The 19,303-nt window shown below is 38.2% G+C and overlaps 9 protein-coding genes across 9 annotated transcripts; 5 read left to right on the top strand and 4 right to left on the bottom strand.

The window, feature by feature from the left end:
- Positions 1-538: 538 nt before the first annotated feature.
- On the top strand, positions 539-875 carry SOMG_01999 (DUF4050 family protein, conserved protein; the record flags this gene model as incomplete). The annotated part of the gene is made up of 2 exons (XM_056180792.1): positions 539-748; positions 816-875. The coding sequence occupies 2 exons, from the start codon at positions 539-541 to the stop codon at positions 873-875; spliced, it is 270 nt and encodes an 89-aa protein (XP_056035328.1).
- Positions 876-1,344: 469 nt separating this feature from the next.
- Positions 1,345-4,247, top strand: vam6 (HOPS complex Rab GEF subunit Vam6; the record flags this gene model as incomplete). Its single annotated transcript, XM_056180791.1, has 5 exons — positions 1,345-1,417; positions 1,461-1,538; positions 1,580-1,684; positions 1,741-4,123; positions 4,175-4,247. The coding sequence occupies 5 exons, from the start codon at positions 1,345-1,347 to the stop codon at positions 4,245-4,247; spliced, it is 2,712 nt and encodes a 903-aa protein (XP_056036887.1).
- A 430-nt stretch (positions 4,248-4,677) lies between these two features.
- tsr1 (ribosome biogenesis protein Tsr1) lies at positions 4,678-7,014 on the top strand (the record flags this gene model as incomplete). Its single annotated transcript, XM_056180790.1, has 1 exon — positions 4,678-7,014. One exon carries the CDS (start codon positions 4,678-4,680, stop codon positions 7,012-7,014), a length of 2,337 nt encoding a protein of 778 aa, XP_056036882.1.
- A 196-nt stretch (positions 7,015-7,210) lies between these two features.
- not11 (CCR4-Not complex subunit 11) lies at positions 7,211-8,401 on the bottom strand (the record flags this gene model as incomplete). Its single annotated transcript, XM_056180789.1, has 4 exons — positions 7,211-7,699; positions 7,741-7,956; positions 8,063-8,230; positions 8,270-8,401. 4 exons carry the CDS (start codon positions 8,399-8,401, stop codon positions 7,211-7,213), a joined length of 1,005 nt encoding a protein of 334 aa, XP_056036881.1.
- A 257-nt stretch (positions 8,402-8,658) lies between these two features.
- Positions 8,659-9,853, bottom strand: srb10 (mediator complex, cyclin-dependent protein kinase subunit Srb10; the record flags this gene model as incomplete). Its single annotated transcript, XM_056180788.1, has 2 exons — positions 8,659-8,788; positions 8,859-9,853. 2 exons carry the CDS (start codon positions 9,851-9,853, stop codon positions 8,659-8,661), a joined length of 1,125 nt encoding a protein of 374 aa, XP_056036880.1.
- A 771-nt stretch (positions 9,854-10,624) lies between these two features.
- On the bottom strand, positions 10,625-11,253 carry rbx1 (SCF complex, Cul4-RING and CLRC ubiquitin ligase ligase E3 subunit Rbx1; the record flags this gene model as incomplete). Its single annotated transcript, XM_056180787.1, has 4 exons — positions 10,625-10,632; positions 10,731-10,821; positions 10,883-11,032; positions 11,179-11,253. The coding sequence occupies 4 exons, from the start codon at positions 11,251-11,253 to the stop codon at positions 10,625-10,627; spliced, it is 324 nt and encodes a 107-aa protein (XP_056036879.1).
- Positions 11,254-12,850: 1,597 nt separating this feature from the next.
- Positions 12,851-14,095, top strand: ecm33 (extracellular leucine-rich repeat domain, receptor L domain-like Ecm33; the record flags this gene model as incomplete). The annotated part of the gene is made up of 1 exon (XM_056180786.1): positions 12,851-14,095. The coding sequence occupies one exon, from the start codon at positions 12,851-12,853 to the stop codon at positions 14,093-14,095; it is 1,245 nt and encodes a 414-aa protein (XP_056036886.1).
- Positions 14,096-14,769: 674 nt separating this feature from the next.
- On the bottom strand, positions 14,770-15,373 carry SOMG_05111 (SERF family protein, 4F5S-like protein, implicated in mRNA splicing; the record flags this gene model as incomplete). The annotated part of the gene is made up of 4 exons (XM_056183885.1): positions 14,770-14,772; positions 14,826-14,895; positions 14,955-15,051; positions 15,367-15,373. The coding sequence occupies 4 exons, from the start codon at positions 15,371-15,373 to the stop codon at positions 14,770-14,772; spliced, it is 177 nt and encodes a 58-aa protein (XP_056037103.1).
- A 685-nt stretch (positions 15,374-16,058) lies between these two features.
- Positions 16,059-19,257, top strand: ire1 (serine/threonine protein kinase, sensor for unfolded proteins in the ER Ire1; the record flags this gene model as incomplete). The annotated part of the gene is made up of 2 exons (XM_056180785.1): positions 16,059-19,016; positions 19,072-19,257. 2 exons carry the CDS (start codon positions 16,059-16,061, stop codon positions 19,255-19,257), a joined length of 3,144 nt encoding a protein of 1,047 aa, XP_056036885.1.
- Positions 19,258-19,303: the final 46 nt, after the last annotated feature.

The following is a 19,303-nucleotide window of genomic DNA, read 5'->3' as shown; positions in this document are numbered from 1 at the left end:
CCTGAAATAGACAACAGTTTCCATAAAGGCAATGATGAATAAAAAAAAAAAAAAAAAAAAAACAAAGGATCGCAATGGTACAAAAAAAAATGACATTCACTAGTACTGGCCTATACACATACAACATGTAGCAAGGCCTTCTCTTTTTTGGTCCAATTTTTTCTTTTGATTTTATTTGTTTTTTCTAAAGAAAAAATCAATGTTTCCTAGCAAAAGCCTTGAGTGGGACATTTACCTCTCTACATCTAGTAGTAAATAAAGCCCAGTCTAATGAAAAGTATGTATGAAATAGGAGAACGATAAAACAGAATTGATTTTTTATCAAGAGTCATTGAATTTGGAATTCTTAATAAATAAGCTTTGTTAGTTTTTTTTTTATTTACCTGTTCAATTGTTTATATCACTTTAAGTAACATACTACGATTTCTATATCACTACAGAATACAACACTATGATACATAAAAGAACACGATCTTTCCTCATATAATCTTGTTTGTATGTGGGGAAAGTAGGCTCTGTCGCATATTTAACCAGAACCATGCAAGAAACGCTGAATTCGCAAAATTGGGAAGTTGGTGTTAAAGAATGGTGCAAAAGGCGCTCTGAATGGTTGTTGGATCACGACAAAATCGCGAACGAGTATTCTCTAGAGGAAGTGGTGATTCCTAAAGATGTTTATTTGAGTGTCTACAAAATGCTAGTGCACCAAGAACAGAAGCTGAAACGACCAGTGAAACTAAGTACTATTGTATGAACAAGCATATTCATGAAAAGCGCTTACCAGTTTGTATTTGCACGAAACTAATTGTAACTAGGTCGCAGTTTTGAAAACCGGATGGATTGAAGAAGGATATTGGCCTGCAACTTCCAAGTAGAAAAACAAAATAGATATACGTGAATCTAAACGAATAAATGAGGACGTTTGAAGAAAGATCGTTCTACCTATATATGATCCTATCTTGTTAATTTTGAATTGAAATATGATATCCACCTTTTGCTAATATTTTTACGTTTGTCTGCCACATAAGCTTCTGACACTTTAATTCATTTGATTTTGTTCTTTCAATTTTGAAACACTATGAAATAGATGTTTCATAAAACTTGCAAATTTTCCTACAGTTAATTATATTTATTAAGAAACTCCAGTGTGGCTCGCTTCCCCTTCATTCATGCTCGGTAAAGAATCACTTGAAGTCATGCTGCGTCTATACAAACTTGCTTGCTAGCTTGGTAGTTTAAACGATAAAGGAAGGTGAATTCCCTTCATAAAATTATTCTATTGAATGCGAAACTTGACTTGGTCCATCTGTGTTGCTTCCTGATAGTTACTTATGATTTTTGACGATGCATCGATCTTTCTCTCTATTCCGCGTTTTGGAGCTTTCAAAATCTAAAATTGAATGTATTTTTGAGTTAGGTATGGTCGAATTCATTTGAATTACTATAGCTAATGAGGAAAGGCGAACATATTTATGTTTCAAACAGCAATGGTGATCTGGATAGGTACAAGATCTATCGTGGAGCTGACAACTTGAATGGTATTTAGTATTCTTTTTCTATACCTAACTAATGTGCAAAGATGATTTCGTTATGGAGCACGTAGAGTTTTATTCTGCATTCACGAAAAAACCAATCACAAAAGTGATTCGTGATACCTCAAAAGACATTTTCTACGCTCTATCCGGTACGAAGACTTTTCATTGTTAACGAAAGAAATGCTAATCTATTACTTAATTTTAGATTCCTCCATACATGTGTATAAAATATCAACGTTCGAGAAGCTCCAGAGTATTGGTAGCTATTGCCAAAACATGTGTTTATACGGAAATAATCAAGTTATTCTGGCAGAAAGAAAGTATCTAAATATTTATAAATGGCAAGCACCCAATCGACTTGTTCACGACAAATCAATCTCCCTTAATGATCGAGCCCGTACTTTAGCATGGATGTCCTCAAATATGATACTTGTCTCTTTTTCAAACGAGTTTGTTGCAGTGAACGTTGAAACATCTCAGTCATCCTCTTTGAATCTGCCTTGGCAGCCGTCGTCTTCTTTAGGACTCGGCATGAGTTACATAGGGATGTCTATGAAGTTGAATCGTTTACATATTACAAGAATTTCCGATGAAGAAGTTCTACTGTCAAGAGACACGCAAGGCTACCTGGTTAATCTTAAATCTTTACATGTTTCAAGACAGCCATTAGTTTGGCCTACAAGCCCACAAGCTGTTATCTACAATTCACCTTATTTAGTTTCTCTCCATTCACAGTACATTTACGTTTGGAATAAGGATACTCATGCTCTTATCCAACAAATTGGTATTAGTAACATCTCCTCTACCTTTTCTTGCGAAGAAAATACATTTTTTACGTCAAACTCTTATGTTTGGATTCTTGTTCCTGAAGATTTCGGTTCTCAGATTGAATCCTTGTTGCAATCGAATCAACTTGATGAAGCGATAAGCGTCTTGGACCAGATTGACGATGTGAAATTTCCCAAACGGAATTATTATCTTCGTATGACGAAAAGAGAAAAAGCTTCTCGTTCCTTTTCCTCCGGTGACTATGAGACCGCCATGAAATTATTTACGGAAATATGTGAATCTCCCTCTTTTGTTTTGAGGCTTTTCCCAAAACTCGTGGAAAACGATTATTCTGATGCACTTAGTATCCTGTCTTCTGGCCCTCCTCCTTCAGACCTGCCAACGGTTGGATCTCCTCAAACAAGTATACGCCCAACGTCGAAGATCGATTCTCAAGGACAGGATGATAGCAAATCTGTGGTTTTCAACAACAAACGGCTACGAAGTTTGAGTGCATATTTGACTGATTCAAGAAGGAAAGCAAATCTCTTCTTGAGTTGGGATGAGGAAACTTACCATTCATACCAAAAAGATCTTTTTCGTAACGACGATGGAAGTATAATATCTAAAAAGGATTTGGAGAATATTGCTGTCGAAGTTGATACTACACTATTTTTAACATATATGGTGTCTACTCCGGCCCTTGTAGGATCTTTACTGCGTTTACCTAATCACTGTGAAACTTCAGTCGTAGAAGCAAACTTAACGTCGGCTGGAATGTTTCGTGAATTGATTGATTATTATTTTGGTAAAAGAGATCATGACGATGCTCTGAAATTGTTGACAAAACTTAACGAAGAGGGAACCTCTTTATCCTCCTCTAAGGCTCAAGAGGAAACCTCTAAATACGACGATATCCTTAGCTATCTTCAAAAACTTAATGCTGAGGATAAGAAATATGTCTTTGAATATGCCAGAACTCCTCTTATTAATGATCCTAAGGCCTCGATACGGTTATTTCTTAATGATACAAGCGGGAGTAGTGCTATATCTCATGGTGCAGTTTTAAATTACCTTGAGACCGTATCTTCTGAGGTTTCCATCTTTTATTTAGAGAATCTAATTGCTTCTGGGAAAACAGATCTCGAGACCTTTTCGACTCGCCTTGGCCAACTGTACTTGCGTCGAATTCATGAATTAGAGAGGGAGAGCAGCGATAAAAAATTCTCAGCTAGTTTTGAAAGTGTGTTAAAAGGATTCATGCAGCACTTGAATGAATCAAGAAGATATGATGCGAATGCAATACTTAACGACATCGATCCCAATGACCATCATTTGTTTGAAGCATCGGTAATCCTTTATCGACATTTATCGAGGCATAGAGACGCGCTGGACGTATATTTAGATAAAATGAAGGACTGGAAAGGGGCGAATGGTTATTGTGATTCTATTTATATGGACACTGGCGAGACTGAGCCTTATTATATGTACCTTTCAGATCTCGCAAATCAACAACCAGAAGGAATAATATCATTTATTACGAAGTATAGCTCTCGCTTGAAAATGAAAAGGATTTTTCCTCTGTTACCCAAAGATACCAGCATGAAAACTTATCATACATTTTTGTCTTCTCAATTTCGACAACTCTACGAAGAAAAAAATAAGAAAGAATTACAATCAAAGTTGTACCAAACAAGGATTAATGATTTAAATGCAGACCTCTCCCACATCCGTTCAGAAAAAGTTGTTATAACAAGAGAAAAGACTTGTTTACATTGCCACAAGCGATTAGGAAAGAGCGTTATTTCTATATTTCCCGAGTAAGTATTCTTTGCTTTATTTTTTTTTTTCTATAATAACTAACAATTTAGTGGTTCTGTCGTACACTACGGCTGTGCTAAAAAATATTTGGTCCATAGGAATCTTCCCTATGAAGCCTATTAATCTCCATGTGATTATTTATTAATTAGATATTTATGAATATTTATAAAGCTAAACTAAGACTGAAATGGGATTTTTATTGTAAGTAAAGAAAGGAAGAATGAAAATAAGATGTGAACTCCAAGCGCATCTCACTTTTTACTTTGCCCTCAGCAAAAACTCCACTTAGGCGTAACACTCGTTTGAGCAATAGCAAACCGATTTTTGAATAAAGAGAAATCGGAATCAAAAGAATTAAGTGGTTTGGTTTTATATTTTTTTGCTGAAAACGACACCAGGGGATTTTGGTAAAAAATCTGGAATTTTATAGAGAAGCTCGTAAAAGTTAATTGCCTTGGATAAAGCATTTTTTTTCCTGAAATCGGCAACATTTGCTTTTTTTTTTTAACTAATATACCTGCTTTTCGGTTGACACTTACAGTACAAATCGAAGATGTCCCATCATCACAGGTCAAATGTCAAGCCCAAAAAGCCGTTTAAATCTAAGCATGCCTCCAAGTCATCTCTAAAGGAGCGTTATAGTAATAACATCGAACCGAATAGGACTGGTCCAAAAAGTATTCAACACACCTCTACTAAAGCAGATCGACGAAACAATGCTAAGCAAATACAGCTGAATAAAAGAAATGAGACTGCTATGAATAATCGGATTTTTGGCGGCAAGAATGGTGCTCCAAAGGTGGTTACTATTGTACCTCTTTGCTCGAACGTTGATCCGTGGAGTATCCTTAAAAACTTGTTAGCTTCAGTGGATCCTGAGGCTGATCTTCCTTTAATTGAAGAGAACTCCAATCAATATTGCACGATGATAACTCGGTTCAAACAAAAGTTGCACTTTCTGATACCCGGAAAGAACTTTTATAGTCTCGTCGACGCTTGCAAAGCTTCAGATTATGTAGTTTTTGGTCTTTCTGCCACCCAAGAAGTTGATGAATTTGGTGAACTCGTAGTGAGAACAACTCAGTGCCAAGGAATATCTAGTGTCATTTCAGTTGTCAACGATATGTCCATCATTGACAATATGAAAACACGTGGAGAAGTTAAGAAATCCTTACAAAGTTTCATGAACTTTTTTTTCTCTGATCAAGACCGAGTTTTTGCCTCTGATGTCTCACAGGATGCTCTCAACGTTGTCCGTGCTCTGTGCACTTCTCATCCTCGTGGTATCTTTTGGCGTGATTCTCGAGCCTACCTTTTAGCTCAAGACGTTGAGTACAATGAAGGGAAGCTCTTTGTTAAAGGTATAGTGCGTGGTAAAGGTTTAGATCCGGATTCCTTGGTTCATATTTCAGGTTTCGGTGATTATCAGATAAATTGCATATATGATGCTTCTGATTCAAAACCGAAGTCTTCCGATACAATGGAAGAAGACAAAAATGTGAACGAGGCTGGTTTAGTTGAACTTGCTGCTCCAACTGAAAACCAAGAGCAAATAGAGACCCTTGCTCCAAATGACTTTAATATGGAGATGGAAATGGAACCTGAGCATCCACGAGGCGTCCGTCTTGATGACTTTTACTATTTGGATGACGAGCAAGAACCCGTGCCGGTTCCTAAACGCGTCCCAAAGGGCACTTCTAGCTATCAGGCTACTTGGATTCCTGGTGTGGATGAAGAAGAAGAACAATATAGTGATGTTGAAGATACAGAATTACTTGTTGAAAATGAAGGTGGTCCTGAAGAAGAGCAGCCGGTTAGTGAGCAGGCCGAAAGCGTAGCTGGTGATGATGATGATGCCAAGTCTGAAATGTTTGTCGAACTAAATGAAGAGGAAGAAACCCGACAATATGAAGAATATCGCCAAAAGATGAAAGAGCAACAGGAGGAGCTCGAATTTCCTGATGAATTAGAGATAGATCCTAAGGACTTAGCAAGAGAACGTTTGAAAAAATACCGTGGTCTTCGTAGTTTCTTTTCCAGTCCTTGGGATGCTGAGGAATATGATCCAAGTGAGCCCCCCGAATGGCGTCAATTATTCAAGCTTGAAAACTATCGGAACCTAAAGAACAAGCTTTACAAGCAGCCGTTTATTGGTGAAGCCAAGCCAGGAAAGCTTGTTGTTGTAGAGCTTCGAGATGTACCTGTTTCTGTTTATGATTATTATAACCAGCCTAACAACATGCTTGTGCTTTATTCTTTGATGGCATATGAGAATAAAACAAGCGTATCCCACTTTACGGTTACCAAGCACTCGGAGTATGAAGATCCTCTAGCTTCTAAAGAAGAATTGATTCTACAAGTTGGACCACGTCGCTTGTACGTGAGACCGTTGTATTCCGACCCTCCTTCATCGGGTGCAACAAATAACCTACAAAAATATAACAAGTATTTGCAACCTAAGGTACTTGCATTGGGTACTCTCATTGGCCCTATAGTTTTCGGTGGTTTGCCGGTAACACTATTCAAGCCTATGCCTGATGGTTCATTACGTTTAGCTGCTACTGGTTCTTTCCTTAAGAGTGACACTTCTGCCGTAATAGTTAAGCGTGCTGTTCTTACCGGCCATCCATTCAAAATTAACAAAAAGATTATCACTATTCGTTACATGTTCTTCAACCCTGAAGATGTTATGTGGTTTAAACCTATCCAGCTATTTACCAAACAAGGTCGTACTGGATTTATTAAGGAGCCATTGGGTACTCATGGATATTTCAAGGCTACATTTAACGGCAAACTTACTGTTCAAGATACGGTTGCCATGTCCTTGTACAAGCGAATGTATCCTGCACGATCTCGTTTGCTCACTATCAACGAGGATAATCTCCAGTAGATTTAATTTTGGGTCATTGCTGTCCAGCAGTTTGCTTGTAGCATACTAAGGAAAGCGCGGATAAAAGTATACAGTTTCTTTTTTTTTGGTTTAAATTCGGTTAGGGTTGGACAATTGATAAAATTAATGCTATATGGATGTACTTCTATCTAAATTGCATAAAACTTTTAGCATTTTATTATTACTTTTGGTTAAACTATTTTATAGCTTTTAATTTTTGAAACAATGCAGTCGATTGAGGTAGTGCGGTCATACAGAATGATTGCAAGTCAAAATACAAGTCAAACATCAGTATATTTTTTATCACAGGTACGTCAAGGGCTTTAAGGAAGAAACTACTTCCTATGTGAGCAATTCGCTCTTTTTCAAACAGGTCGCAATTGGAGATCTGGGAAGTAAATGACGACAAAAGTTCGTACATAAAAGAACCAGAGCTTGTCATAGAAGAAGCCAAAGTAGAGTTATGTAGCAACATCTGAATCAAAACTTCTATATTGGATACCGTTATCGAAAGAGATGTAAGGTTTTTGAGGAATCTTTGATTTGAATTCGGTTCTGACCGGTATATCAAATTGGAGAATATATCAGAGGCATAAGACAAATTTAACAGAATAAAAGTTTCCATCTGTTTAACTGTAGGTACATCACTGTCAGAAAAACGCGGTTGACTTTGTAAAAAGCTTTGCTACACGAAAGTTAATAAACTATCAGTCTCGCCCACCATACCACTTCGTTTGAAGTTAGAGCTCGATCTGTGCCAGTTAACCAAATAGCAGCGGTCGAATTGGAGGATGTTTTTTCAGGCAACAGTTCTTGTTGTTCTAGCCATTGTTGTAAATCACCTTCATCGACAATGGAATTTTCTTCTAAAACATCTTCCTTTGTCGTTGAATAAACGAGTTCTATGGGAGAGATTGTCAGGATACTCACCAAATTGGAGCTCTTCAAAATGGTTAATAACCAACTGTTTAGGACGAGAAGTAGAAATTTCAGAAAATGTAGCATTTAGGAGCATACAAAAACCAGTCAATTCATAGAAAATACTTACAGATTGCTTGATTCTGCCAGATAATATATTGGCTAAGAGGTATTGCCGGCCAAGACAAGACGTATGTGACCAAGTATGAAAAAGATGAGCCAAAAATGGATTTTCTTTTAAAGAAACATTTTGATAATTGAACCAAATTAAATAGTCTGCAATAACTAACAAAATGGGCTGAATGATTAGATAATCTTCATTTTAGTTGCTTTTTACCTCATTAGTGTGATCTGCGAAATCCATCAATTGTAGAGCATTTTGAAACTTATTGTTCAAATTAGAATCTTTCTTCTGATAGTCCAGCCCAACTTCCAGAAACGATTTCGCCTTCCACTCTTCTGGAAACATGACTATGGAAAGCTGGTGGCCAGGTTATAGATCATAGTACCGAGTTAGAAGGATAAGGCCGAGAAGCTGAATCAAAATCATGAACAAGGGTTGAACGCTTCATTCATTTCTTTTTATAAATATATAAAATGAACTTCCATTTGTTTGTTTTTCAATATATGCTCGATTTTATCTGAGCTTCCGATAGTTCAACCAATTTAGATCATAATGATTTTTTCGTTAATGACAGAATACACGTATGAGAGAGTTTTAATTTTTTAGTTTCCTTTGAAACGCTTCGTTTCTCGGAGCACGTTTGTATTGAGCGTCCGTTTCACTGGTGGAAGATCCGAATCGTCTTGTAAGATTCTTCTTTCTGGATATTGGATGCCCTGATCAAGGAAAGGGCTATAAAGTGGTTAGTTTAGAGAAATTTCCATAAAATAAAAAAAGAAAAATAATCAATAAGGGTACTTACGTAGTGCTCCAGTCAGAGTCTTCTGTAAAATATGGATGCTGAATTGCCTCTTTAGCAGTTATCCGTTTTTTAGGATCGTATACAAGCAACTTCATAAACAAATCGAGACCTTTGGGATCTCTGGTTTTATCTGTGCGGTACCACTGGGGAAGCAAGTTATTCCAATACTTTACTTCAAAGGTAGACAGTTGATCGTAATCAGGGTAGTATTTAAGGTCTGGCCACCTTTCTACAGTAGGCGTGCCTAATATTTCCATTATCCGTAGCATTTGTGTACGTTGAAAAGGAACCACTTTTTTGGATTCCACTTTTACTTCACCTTTGAACAAAGGAGTCAAAGCAAGGATCTCTCCATAGATACAGCCAATGGCCCATATGTCTATAGCAGGGGTGTAATCTCTAGCTCCTAGTAATAATTCAGGTGCACGATACCATATAGTAACGACAACACGATCACTAGAGTAAAGTGGAAGTAAAGGGTCACGTATTAGTCTACCAAGGCCAAGATCACCAATTTTAACTTTTCCTGCAGCTGTTATCATGATATTGGCAGGCTTTAAGTCGCGATGTATGACCCAGTTTTCATGAAGGTAGGAAAGGCCGTTGAGAAGCTGCCACATGATGCTTTTGATAATAGATGGGGGTATTTTTCTCGTGCGCATTCGGCCATGATAGTGAATAAGTTGTAACAGATCATGCTCAGCGTACTCAAAAACCATACTAATGGTTCCGTCCTTTAGTAAAACTTGAATCAACTTTACAATATTTTCATGTTGCATTTCTCTACAAAGCATCATTTCTCGTATAGTGCTTTGAGAGATGCCTGTTTGTTGGGCATTTGGAGCCGCATTTCTTGCTTCGGCTTTAAATTTTTTAATAGCAAAAAAGCGCTTTTCATTTTGGTTTGTTGAAATAACTTTGTATACTTTTCCGTAGGTTCCGGAGGATATGAATCCTACAACTTGGTAGTCTTTTGTCAATCCTTGAACATTCATGCAGGAACAGCAATGTTGAGTCAAGTATCTAGTTTTTCCTTATTTGAATCCCATGCTTTGCCTGAAAAAGGTCTATTGGATGTTTTTGGTGACTAGTAATAAATAAAAGTTGGGAAAGGATAGAAGTCTCCTTGATCCTTTGGATATCAATGGTTTTGCAAAGGAGCAAGTTTGGTTACAGAAAGTAATGGATAGTACTGGCGAAAATTCAAAGCATTGGTGATGTACATGTAGTAGTAGTAGTTGTTGTTGTTGTTTGAAGCGGTTATTTACATTGTTATAAAGAAAGAGAAACACATGAGGGTGTGTTTTTGGTTGGATGGAAAAAAGCTCATTTGTTTGCAAGAACGAAAGGAGATGAAATATCTGGATTTTTTTAATATAAAATACGTAGAAAGATGATGGTAAGGTTAGCATAGTTTTTCGAGAGATGCTCCTTCCTGGACCACTGGCAGTACGTAGAACTTGGTAAAGATGGAAGCTTGTAAGATGTAAAATGAAAATGAAAATCCAAAATCATCAAAACCAAAAGACGACGGTTACTTTTCCAGAGCCCATCGTAAAAGCGGTGATGTTGTTTCAAGCAAAGTAAAGGAGCAAAAAGAATCATGGCTATTGTCTTCACCATACATCCACCCAGGTAGAATTCATAAGAAATATCCCTTTCTCAAAGTATATATTGTCGGCCATGGAAAGACGAAACAAGAAGAAGCGGTTGGACAATGAGAAAGGGAATAAAAAGTTCGTAATCTTTTCTTTTCAGTACCAACATTAATGACCTAGAGAGAAACAAGGTTAGCGCAAGTCTGTAACCAACAAAAAAAAAATAAAATAATAAAAGAAAAAGGCCAAGGCTTTTAGAGTTTGTACAACATACCGTATCGTTGGAATTCCCATTCACGATTGTCTAGAGGACAAACATTTCTAGTATTGAGCCACCGTGAAATGCAATGGAAATGGAAAGCATGCTAAAAGCAAAAGGGTCAGTAAATCAAGGGAAGAATGGAAATAAAGCGGTAACAATCGTACATTACAAGTACCCCAGGCAACGGTACATTCCTGCGCAGCAGCGGAATCGGGATTCGCTTGACATTCGATGCAAAGGTCCATAATATGGTTTCTGCAAATCGCACAGTTATCTACGACAATGTCCCACTGCCATAAAGCAACAGCGTTCCACTAATAAAGAGGTTAGTTGACGATTTTGGAAGAAAAGAAATTAAACAGCAAAAAGGGTCCTCTCGCGGATCGATAGCATACGACAAGTCTTGGACGCAGATGCAGACGCAGACGCAAAAGCATGGATTCGGCGGTAAGTTTCTTACCTTTTTTATTTCAAAACGGGGTGTCTCGGTTTGTGCCACCTCCTCTGGTTGATCAATTTGCATATTTTCTGACATTGTGAACAGCTTTTTAATGAAAACAGAGGGTAATTTTTTCAAGAAAACCCAACCCGTCTGTCGGCGTGGTGTTGACCTATGTATTCGCTTGAACCGAGCTTATCAAGTTTAATTTGCTTAGCGAGCTAGGTGGAAGAAAGCATCGGTCTCTTTATATAAACAATGATTGGTATACAATGATGGTAAACAGAATTAAAAGAGTTAAAAATTTTCACTGGTCTTGTCAGTTGGTAGTGATTTCGTTTGTTTGCCAACCAATTCGAAACGACGACCCGGAGTTCATCAAACTTGTTGGCGGCAATTCCTGCAATTCCTGCAATTCTTTTGGTTTCGTCACCGTTCGATGCATTAGGCACTTGTACTTTTTTCTTTTTTCATTTAATAATTCATCTGTTCTCTTTCATCACTTTCATTTATCTTTTTCCTATTGTATTTCCTACCTACCTCCTCCTCCTACTACTACTACTACTACTACTGCTACTACTTACTAGCGATTGTATTATATCTTTTTTATATATAACGCTAAAGATGCTCCTTCGCCTAGTTTTGTTATATGTCGCAAAGAGATCTAAAAGGTCAATGGATTATCTCTTACGAGATAACTCAAACTTTATCAGTGCGTTCCGAAGGACCCGCCCATTGCTCGTAATAGTTCGGTCGAAGAACCCGCTTGATGAATCATTTGTTTACGTGACGCGTCGCGTCCAACATGCAACACCAAAGATCCAATTTTAAACATGAAAGACGAGAGGCTTCTTTTTTGCATAGACAACATTATTTAAAAAACTATTCTTCAATGCCGTTTGCCATATTACTATAAGGGGCCCCAAGCTGTCGTTGGGATTTGTTAACTCTTCTTTGTGTGACTTCTGGGTCCCTGTATACAAGGTCCGGAACTTCCTACCGTTCCAGGGTAGTCAGCCGTCCGTGTCATCCACGCATGGACGGTACCAGTGACTATGATCTATATTCGTTGCAATGGCTTGCAAAATTTTGCATGGACGAACGCAATTGCCTGTTACATATGATTCTCCTTTGAAAACCAGCCCTTTGTTTGTTTACACCCCATTTGTTTACATTTCCGTGGTATCTCGTTACCGCAGCAACCGCGACCATTAAAGCGCGTTTGTCTTACTATCAGTCGGAGATCAGCCAATCAAACGTCGTAGTGTTCATGTTCTCGCATATACGATTGTTTGTCGCTCGGGCAACGAGCTGGCTGGTTGTACTCTGATGGCTGTAAACATTGCAACGGTTGCGGGTTTTCAGGTAGCGCGAGGAAAGTCACGGAAACGAGACTTTTCTACTATATAAGGCAGGACTTCCGTCCTTTAGACACCAGATCAAAGCGAAACACTTCTCACTATTAATTCAAGTTTTCATTGAATTTTAAGCTCTTTTGCTATTTGTTTTTCTTTGCTTGTTCATTTTTTCGTTTTTCTTCTCGGTCGGTCCTTCTTTTGAAACACCTTCCATCTTTTCATCGTTCATATTCGCATCTTTCATAAAAGACCGAATCTTTTGCATATTTTTTAATCTTTCGCTGTCGTTTTTGATTTTCTTTTTATCATCTAACATCTAAAGCATTTGATACATCATGTTATTCAAGTCTCTTTCTCTTTCATTCCTTTTACTCGCATCTCGCGTTCTTGCCGACAATGATAACTGCTCCGGCGACAAAAATGTCACCGCCCAAAGTGACCTCGACAACATCAAAAGCTGCAGCAAGTTAGACGGCAGCTTACACGTTGACAACTTGCAAGCCTCTGGTATCACTGTTCTCAACATCGTAGGTGTTAAGGAAGTCACTGGTGGTATTGTTGTTTCCAACAGCCCTCACTTAGAAACCGTCAACTTCCCAGACTTAGAAACTGTCGACGGTACGTTTAGCATTCATGATATGACCCGTTTGAACAGTCTTCCTGCCCCTAAGCTTAACGAGGTCGGTTCTTTGGAACTCAAGGTTTTACCCAACTTGGGAGAACTCCAATTCAACAATGGTATCAAGAAGGCTAATAATGTCGAAATCGTCAACACCGGACTCCAGTCCATCAAGGGTATTGATATCACTAACATCGGTACTTTCAATATCAACAACAACAAATACATCCAATCTATCGACATGCCCCAATTGGAAACCGCCTCATCTATCAACATTGCTGCCAACGCCAAGAAGGTTGACGTAAACTTTAGCAAGCTTGCCAATGTTAGCTCTGATGCCAACTTCAACGGTATCAGCAACGTTTTCGTCGGTAACTTGAAGTCTACTAAGGGCAGTCTTGGTTTCACCGATACCTCCCTTAACAATGTCTCCCTTCCCTACCTCACCTCTGTGTCCCAATCCCTCTACTTCATGGACTCTACTGATCTTAACAGCTTAAGCCTTCCCAACTTGACTAGCGTTGGTGGTAGTTTCACCATCAACAACACTGATCTGGTCAAGGTCTCTGGTTTCCCTAAGCTCTCTGAAGTCGGTGGTGGTCTTACTTTGCTCGGTAACTACTCTGAAGTTGATTTCCCCAAGCTTTCTGATGTTCGTGGTAGTTTGTTGGTTGAAAGCAAGTCTAGCAACTTCTCTTGCCCCTTCAAGAAGAGTGACGATGTTATCAAGGGTAATGATTGGACTTGCAAGGGTGCCGTATCTAGCATTGCCAAGTCTTCCTCTGTCAGCAACACTGCTACCTCTGATGGCTCCTCCGCTACTTCTTCTGCTTCCGGCTCTGACTCCTCTGCCGAGCATGGTAAGTCTGCTTCTAGCCAAAAGTCTGGTGCTTCCACTGTTGCTTTCTCCGCTGGTGTTGTTGGTATCGTTACCCTCTTCGGTGCTGCTCTCAGCTTGTAAGTGAGCTTCATTTAATTTCGGATTCCCTAAAATGTGATGGTTTTAGCTAGCGTTTGCATTAATTTCCCTTTCTGCTGTTGAAGGGATGGATATTTATTGTTTGTATGCGAGCAAAATTGTTTTATTTTGCTATTTAAGTGTCGTAGGACTGTTGTTTTCTCAGGTAAATTGGCTTGTCTATAGAAATAGGCAAGGTGTTCTGGTGATATCATGATTGATATCTTTGAAAGTTGGTACAGAACTGTTTTTGTTATACCCTGATTTCCTTTGGTCTGTTTTGCATTTATATACCATCTAGCTTAATTTGTTAATTGTAGATATAAATATATAATGTTTGGTTAATTGTTTTTGTGTCGATAGTTGTAATTGCAGTTGCCCTTGTATTTTTTAAATGATAATAGTTTGTCCATTGACTTTGTACTGAGTCTTGTTGAAAAACGCTTTCATAATAGCAGCTGTTGGATATATCTATGCTTGATGTAGAATGGTAACTGTGATTATAAAATACTATGTAACATGTATGTGTACAAAACGGCACACTTAAAAAAAGCATCAACGAAGTCATGTATGAGGATTGGATTTGCTTACAGGAAAAGAGGCAGATGCTGGGATTTGATAAACGAAGCACCAATTGCACTAAATTTATTGCAACTAAAAAGACTGTGTATTATGCGCTACTAAAAATGCTAGGTTAGTACAAAATACTAGAAAACAGAAATTATATATGTACCTTTTGGGAACCAGTAGCTCCCTTTTTCTCATCAGCAGCACGTTGTTTTGCTCTCATAATTTCAGCCTGGCTAACAAAGTGTTAATTCTGTGCTGTTTATTGATCACTGGGTAAATCGTTTCTACATACGCTTCAAGACGTTTGGCAGGATTTCCGTCCTGTTTCTTTTTACCTGCCTGTTGCTTTTTGGCATTACGGACACGATCAGTCTCACGCTGGTTACCACCTATAGTGTATTAGTTGACATTCCACCATCCGAAAGATCAGGAACAACTTTTCAAATCCTACTCAACCCTTTTCGGCCCCCGGTTCCCATAAAGAAAAGAATGATACCGCATCGTGCTTTCAAGCTCAGGTAAAATGTACAAAACCAATGCATTGCAATATGCAATCTAATGGATGAACCTGCGACAAAGAAAAATGGCAATACCAGTTATAGCGACCATGTATCATGATACTACGAAAAAAAGGGACTCGGGGAAATGTAGGTTAGCGGTAAAGATTTCTTACCGGTTGTACTTTATAATTTATGGTTACTTACGAGACATGTTACATATAGTGATACAAGAACAAGAATTAGATTGAGTATATTTGGAACTGTTATACAGGCAAGTTTCTCGGAATTTATGGTGTTGAGTTTAGTGGTCCTTTGCGATGTTATATACTAATAACGAACTTGAACAGATGTTTAAAATTCGAAAGAAGATTACGGAATATTTTTTTAAAAAATGGAGTGATAAGATTTCCATATCATTAATAAACAAAAGATGGCAATTGTGAATTTGGACAGTGAATTGTTGGAAAGAGAAGGAAGCAAAAGTCAGTAACCAAAAGACTTGGAACTCGGAAAGAAATACAGAAAGAACTTCGATATTGAGATTCATCATTCTCGAATACTTCAGGTTCCAATTATTGTATACAGTGCTAAAAGTACCTTTCTGTCCCTTTAGAGCCGCTTTTGGAAGTTGTAGGAGGTTTTTTTTGTTCTAATCTAAGAGTGTCCAAAAGATTGCGAACCTTCCAAATCGGTGGGTGGTTTGCCTCTTGACAAGACTTTTTCGATTGCAAACTGACACTAAGCAACAACCGCAAAATAGTTCCTACCAAAATTTTCTCTTTTCCTAATAAATTGGCGTTGATTGGAAAAGAAATGATTAATTCGTAAATAAAAGAAATTGTCTACAAATTTCGTTTCAAGAAAGAAGCATTTTGAACAGCTTAAACCAGCTACTTATGAAATTGGGTTTTCTTTCTACTATAACTTTTGTTGTATTAGTTTTCCTTTGTATTGTTCAAATCTGTCATTCATTATCGGATCCTACTCCTAGCACTTCTGTCAATGATTTGATACTTTTTTCTTCCTCCGGTCTGCCACAAGGTCAGGGTAATGGGCATTCGCTTTCCTCTTCATTCGAAGCCTCTAGAAACTTTGCAGGGGCCAAATTACAGAACGTCTTCCTTGTTTCTACTGTTGATGGTATTTTACACGGCTACGATCGTTCATCTGGCAATAGACTATGGTCACTTGGAGAAACTGAAAACGTTTCCGTCCTTCAGGACTATCCAATTCTTCCAAAAAATGAGATTAGGCAATTTACTCCATCTTCCCTTCACTCATTTCCCGGAGATAGGTCTTTAGGTGCTTTGCAAGCAGCTTCCTATGTCTCTGGCAATGACACTCTATGGTTTGTGGAACCGATTGACGGCGGAATTTTATATGCCTTTAACATCAAGACTGGTTTGGTTCGACTTCCGCATAATCTTCGTAGTCTTGTCAACGCTTCTCCCATACGTTTACTGGACAACAACATTTTCGTTGGAAGTAAACAAACAACATTGTTAACGATAGATGCCTTAAGTGGAAAGATTTTTTCTCAATATGATTCTAGGGGAAGTATTCAGGCTGCTCGTTCTGCAGTTTCTTCATCATATGACACGTCTACTCCCAATCATTTGTTCAAAGCAGAGGATTCAAGTCATCGAAGAGACTTTGAATTTGGTCAGACTAAAGCTGGTGGTGATGCAGTTGATTCTTTGGATTTGTTGGATGATAATCAGCTAGAAGCTTCACTTTCAGGCAAAGCAATCATAGATATTGCGAGAACTGAATACAAAGTCAGTATTTATCAAGGGTCTTCTCTTCTTTTGGATATCATTTTTGTTGAATGGAGCCCTAGCAAGAGTGACTTAGTTCATGGTTCTTCATATCGGGCCCCTTTAGATTCCAAATTAGCATTTCCAAATGCAGAAGATGATTTGATCGTTTTAGATCTGAAAAAGAAACGCGTTGTTCAAAATATTAATTTGGCAATTCCTGCCACTTCCGTCTTCGATGTTGTGTCATTCCCGGAATCATCCACAGAGGAATACAGTTATTTTCCCAATTCTCGTTTGCTTCATCAACCAATTGATGTGTTCATTCAAAACATGTTTCCGAATTTGTTTTCGAATGACACTGAAAGCGTTTATTTAAACACTCTTTCTCCTTATAATTGGTACGCTATGTCGACTAAACAATTTCCCCTTGTTTCCGCAGTTCCAAATGCGGCGTGCTATCTATATCCTGGATCACATGTACCTATAAGCAGTATAATAGGATTACATCCATTGAGAACTGCAGACGTCCCTTTGCTATCCTTGCCCACTGAGTGTTTTCCCGAATATTATTTAGAGGGTGTTGAGTCTGACAGGCTGGCCCTTTCATCCGATCAAAATCAAGTTCCTTTGTTAGATGCGGGTGACGCTGACTCACCTTCTTCCTTATTGTTCCGGAGTATTTTAATCCTCAGCATTGCTCTACTATTGGGTTTGTTTATATTTTTCTCACAAAAGCGAAAGCAAAAGTTTGGTGCTAGGGATGCTATGCCAGAAAATCCTAATAATGCTACAACGGATGCAACAAAGGCCGATATAACTAAGCGACGCCGCAAAAATCGAAAAAAGAGAAGGACCACTGATGAACATGAACATGGAAACGTGATAGACTCATTCGTCAGAGATTCGGCAGTAACGCAAACTGACAATACTGGCACAGTTGGAAACATAGGGCCCATTATCCAAAAATCTACGAGTCAAAACTCTGATGGCTCTTTAACGCTGAATTCCTTAACTATTTTTCCAGATATACTTGGTTATGGAAGCCATGGGACAATTGTTTATAGAGGAAAGTACGAAGATCGAGATGTCGCTGTGAAACGCATCCTTTTAGATTTTTATGAGTTGGCTACAAGAGAAATTCAACTTCTTCAAAAAAGTGACGATCATCCAAACATCGTCCGTTACTATTGTAGACAGCAAAGCGATAAATTCCTTTATGTCGTGATCGAGTTAGGTGAATGCACTTTAGCTGAAGTAATAGAGCATCCTCTGATTCATCATGAAATGGTACAGGAAATTGATAGAATTGCTTTGTTATATCAAATCGCACTGGGACTGAGGCATCTTCACACTTTAGATTTGGTTCATCGTGATTTAAAGCCACAAAATATCCTACTTTCCAGAAAGGTCACCCACAATAACAATCTCATCATCAAGCCTTTAATATCCGATTTTGGTTTAAGTAAAAAAGTGAATATTAGCCAAAGTTCATTTCATACTACTACGTTTGAAGCAGCTGGCTCATACGGATGGCGTTCTCAAGAGATTCTTCGAGGCTTAGTTTCACAGGAAGCGAAAGAGATTCACTGTACGAGTCATGAAGGAAGGATTCGTCAGGCAAGTCATGCAACTGATATTTTTGCTTTGGGATGTATCTTTTACTTCACCCTTTCTGGTGGTAAACACCCTTTTGGTAATCAATATGAATGCGAGTCTAATATATTGAAAGGAGAATACAATCTTGAAGACCTTGGCTTGATGGGTGAATATGGGACTTTGGCTGTTGATTTAATATCAGAGATGATTAGTTTCAGTCCTAAGGACCGCCCAACCATAGAGAATATAGTTAACCATCCGCTTTTTTGGAATTACTCCAAAAAACTGGATTTTTTGATCAACGTATCTGATAGGTTTGAGGCGGAAGAGCGTGATCCTCCTTCTCCTTTGCTTCAATGTCTAGAAAATAACGCTCACTTAGTTGTTGGCAAAGATTGGATGGCCGACTTACACAACTCTTTGATTGACAATCTTGGAAGGTATCGAAAATATGACGGTTCTAAAATTTTAGATATACTTCGGGTATTAAGAAATAAGGTAAGTACTGACATTACATGCGATGGTATACGGGGGTTTCGCTGACAATATTTAGAGGCATCATTATCAAGATTTACCAGATAATGTACGCGCTCTATTGGGAAGCCTTCCCGACGGCTTTACTGCGTACTTTACAGAAAAGTTTCCGCTGTTACTTCTGCATTGCTTTCATGTTGTTAAAGCAGAATTATATGAAGAGCCGCAATTTGAACGCTACTTTAATGCTGATTACCTAATGTAAGTTAAAATTCTTTATGGTTTAAACGATTTTTTTTTGTTTAATTAAA

Source organism: Schizosaccharomyces osmophilus, chromosome 1 (assembly GCF_027921745.1).
Source record: "Schizosaccharomyces osmophilus chromosome 1, complete sequence".
Classification (NCBI taxonomy): domain Eukaryota; kingdom Fungi; phylum Ascomycota; class Schizosaccharomycetes; order Schizosaccharomycetales; family Schizosaccharomycetaceae; genus Schizosaccharomyces; species Schizosaccharomyces osmophilus.
The sequence above is the reverse complement of the archived record's forward strand: the minus strand, read 5'-3'. Positions and strand labels throughout refer to the sequence as shown.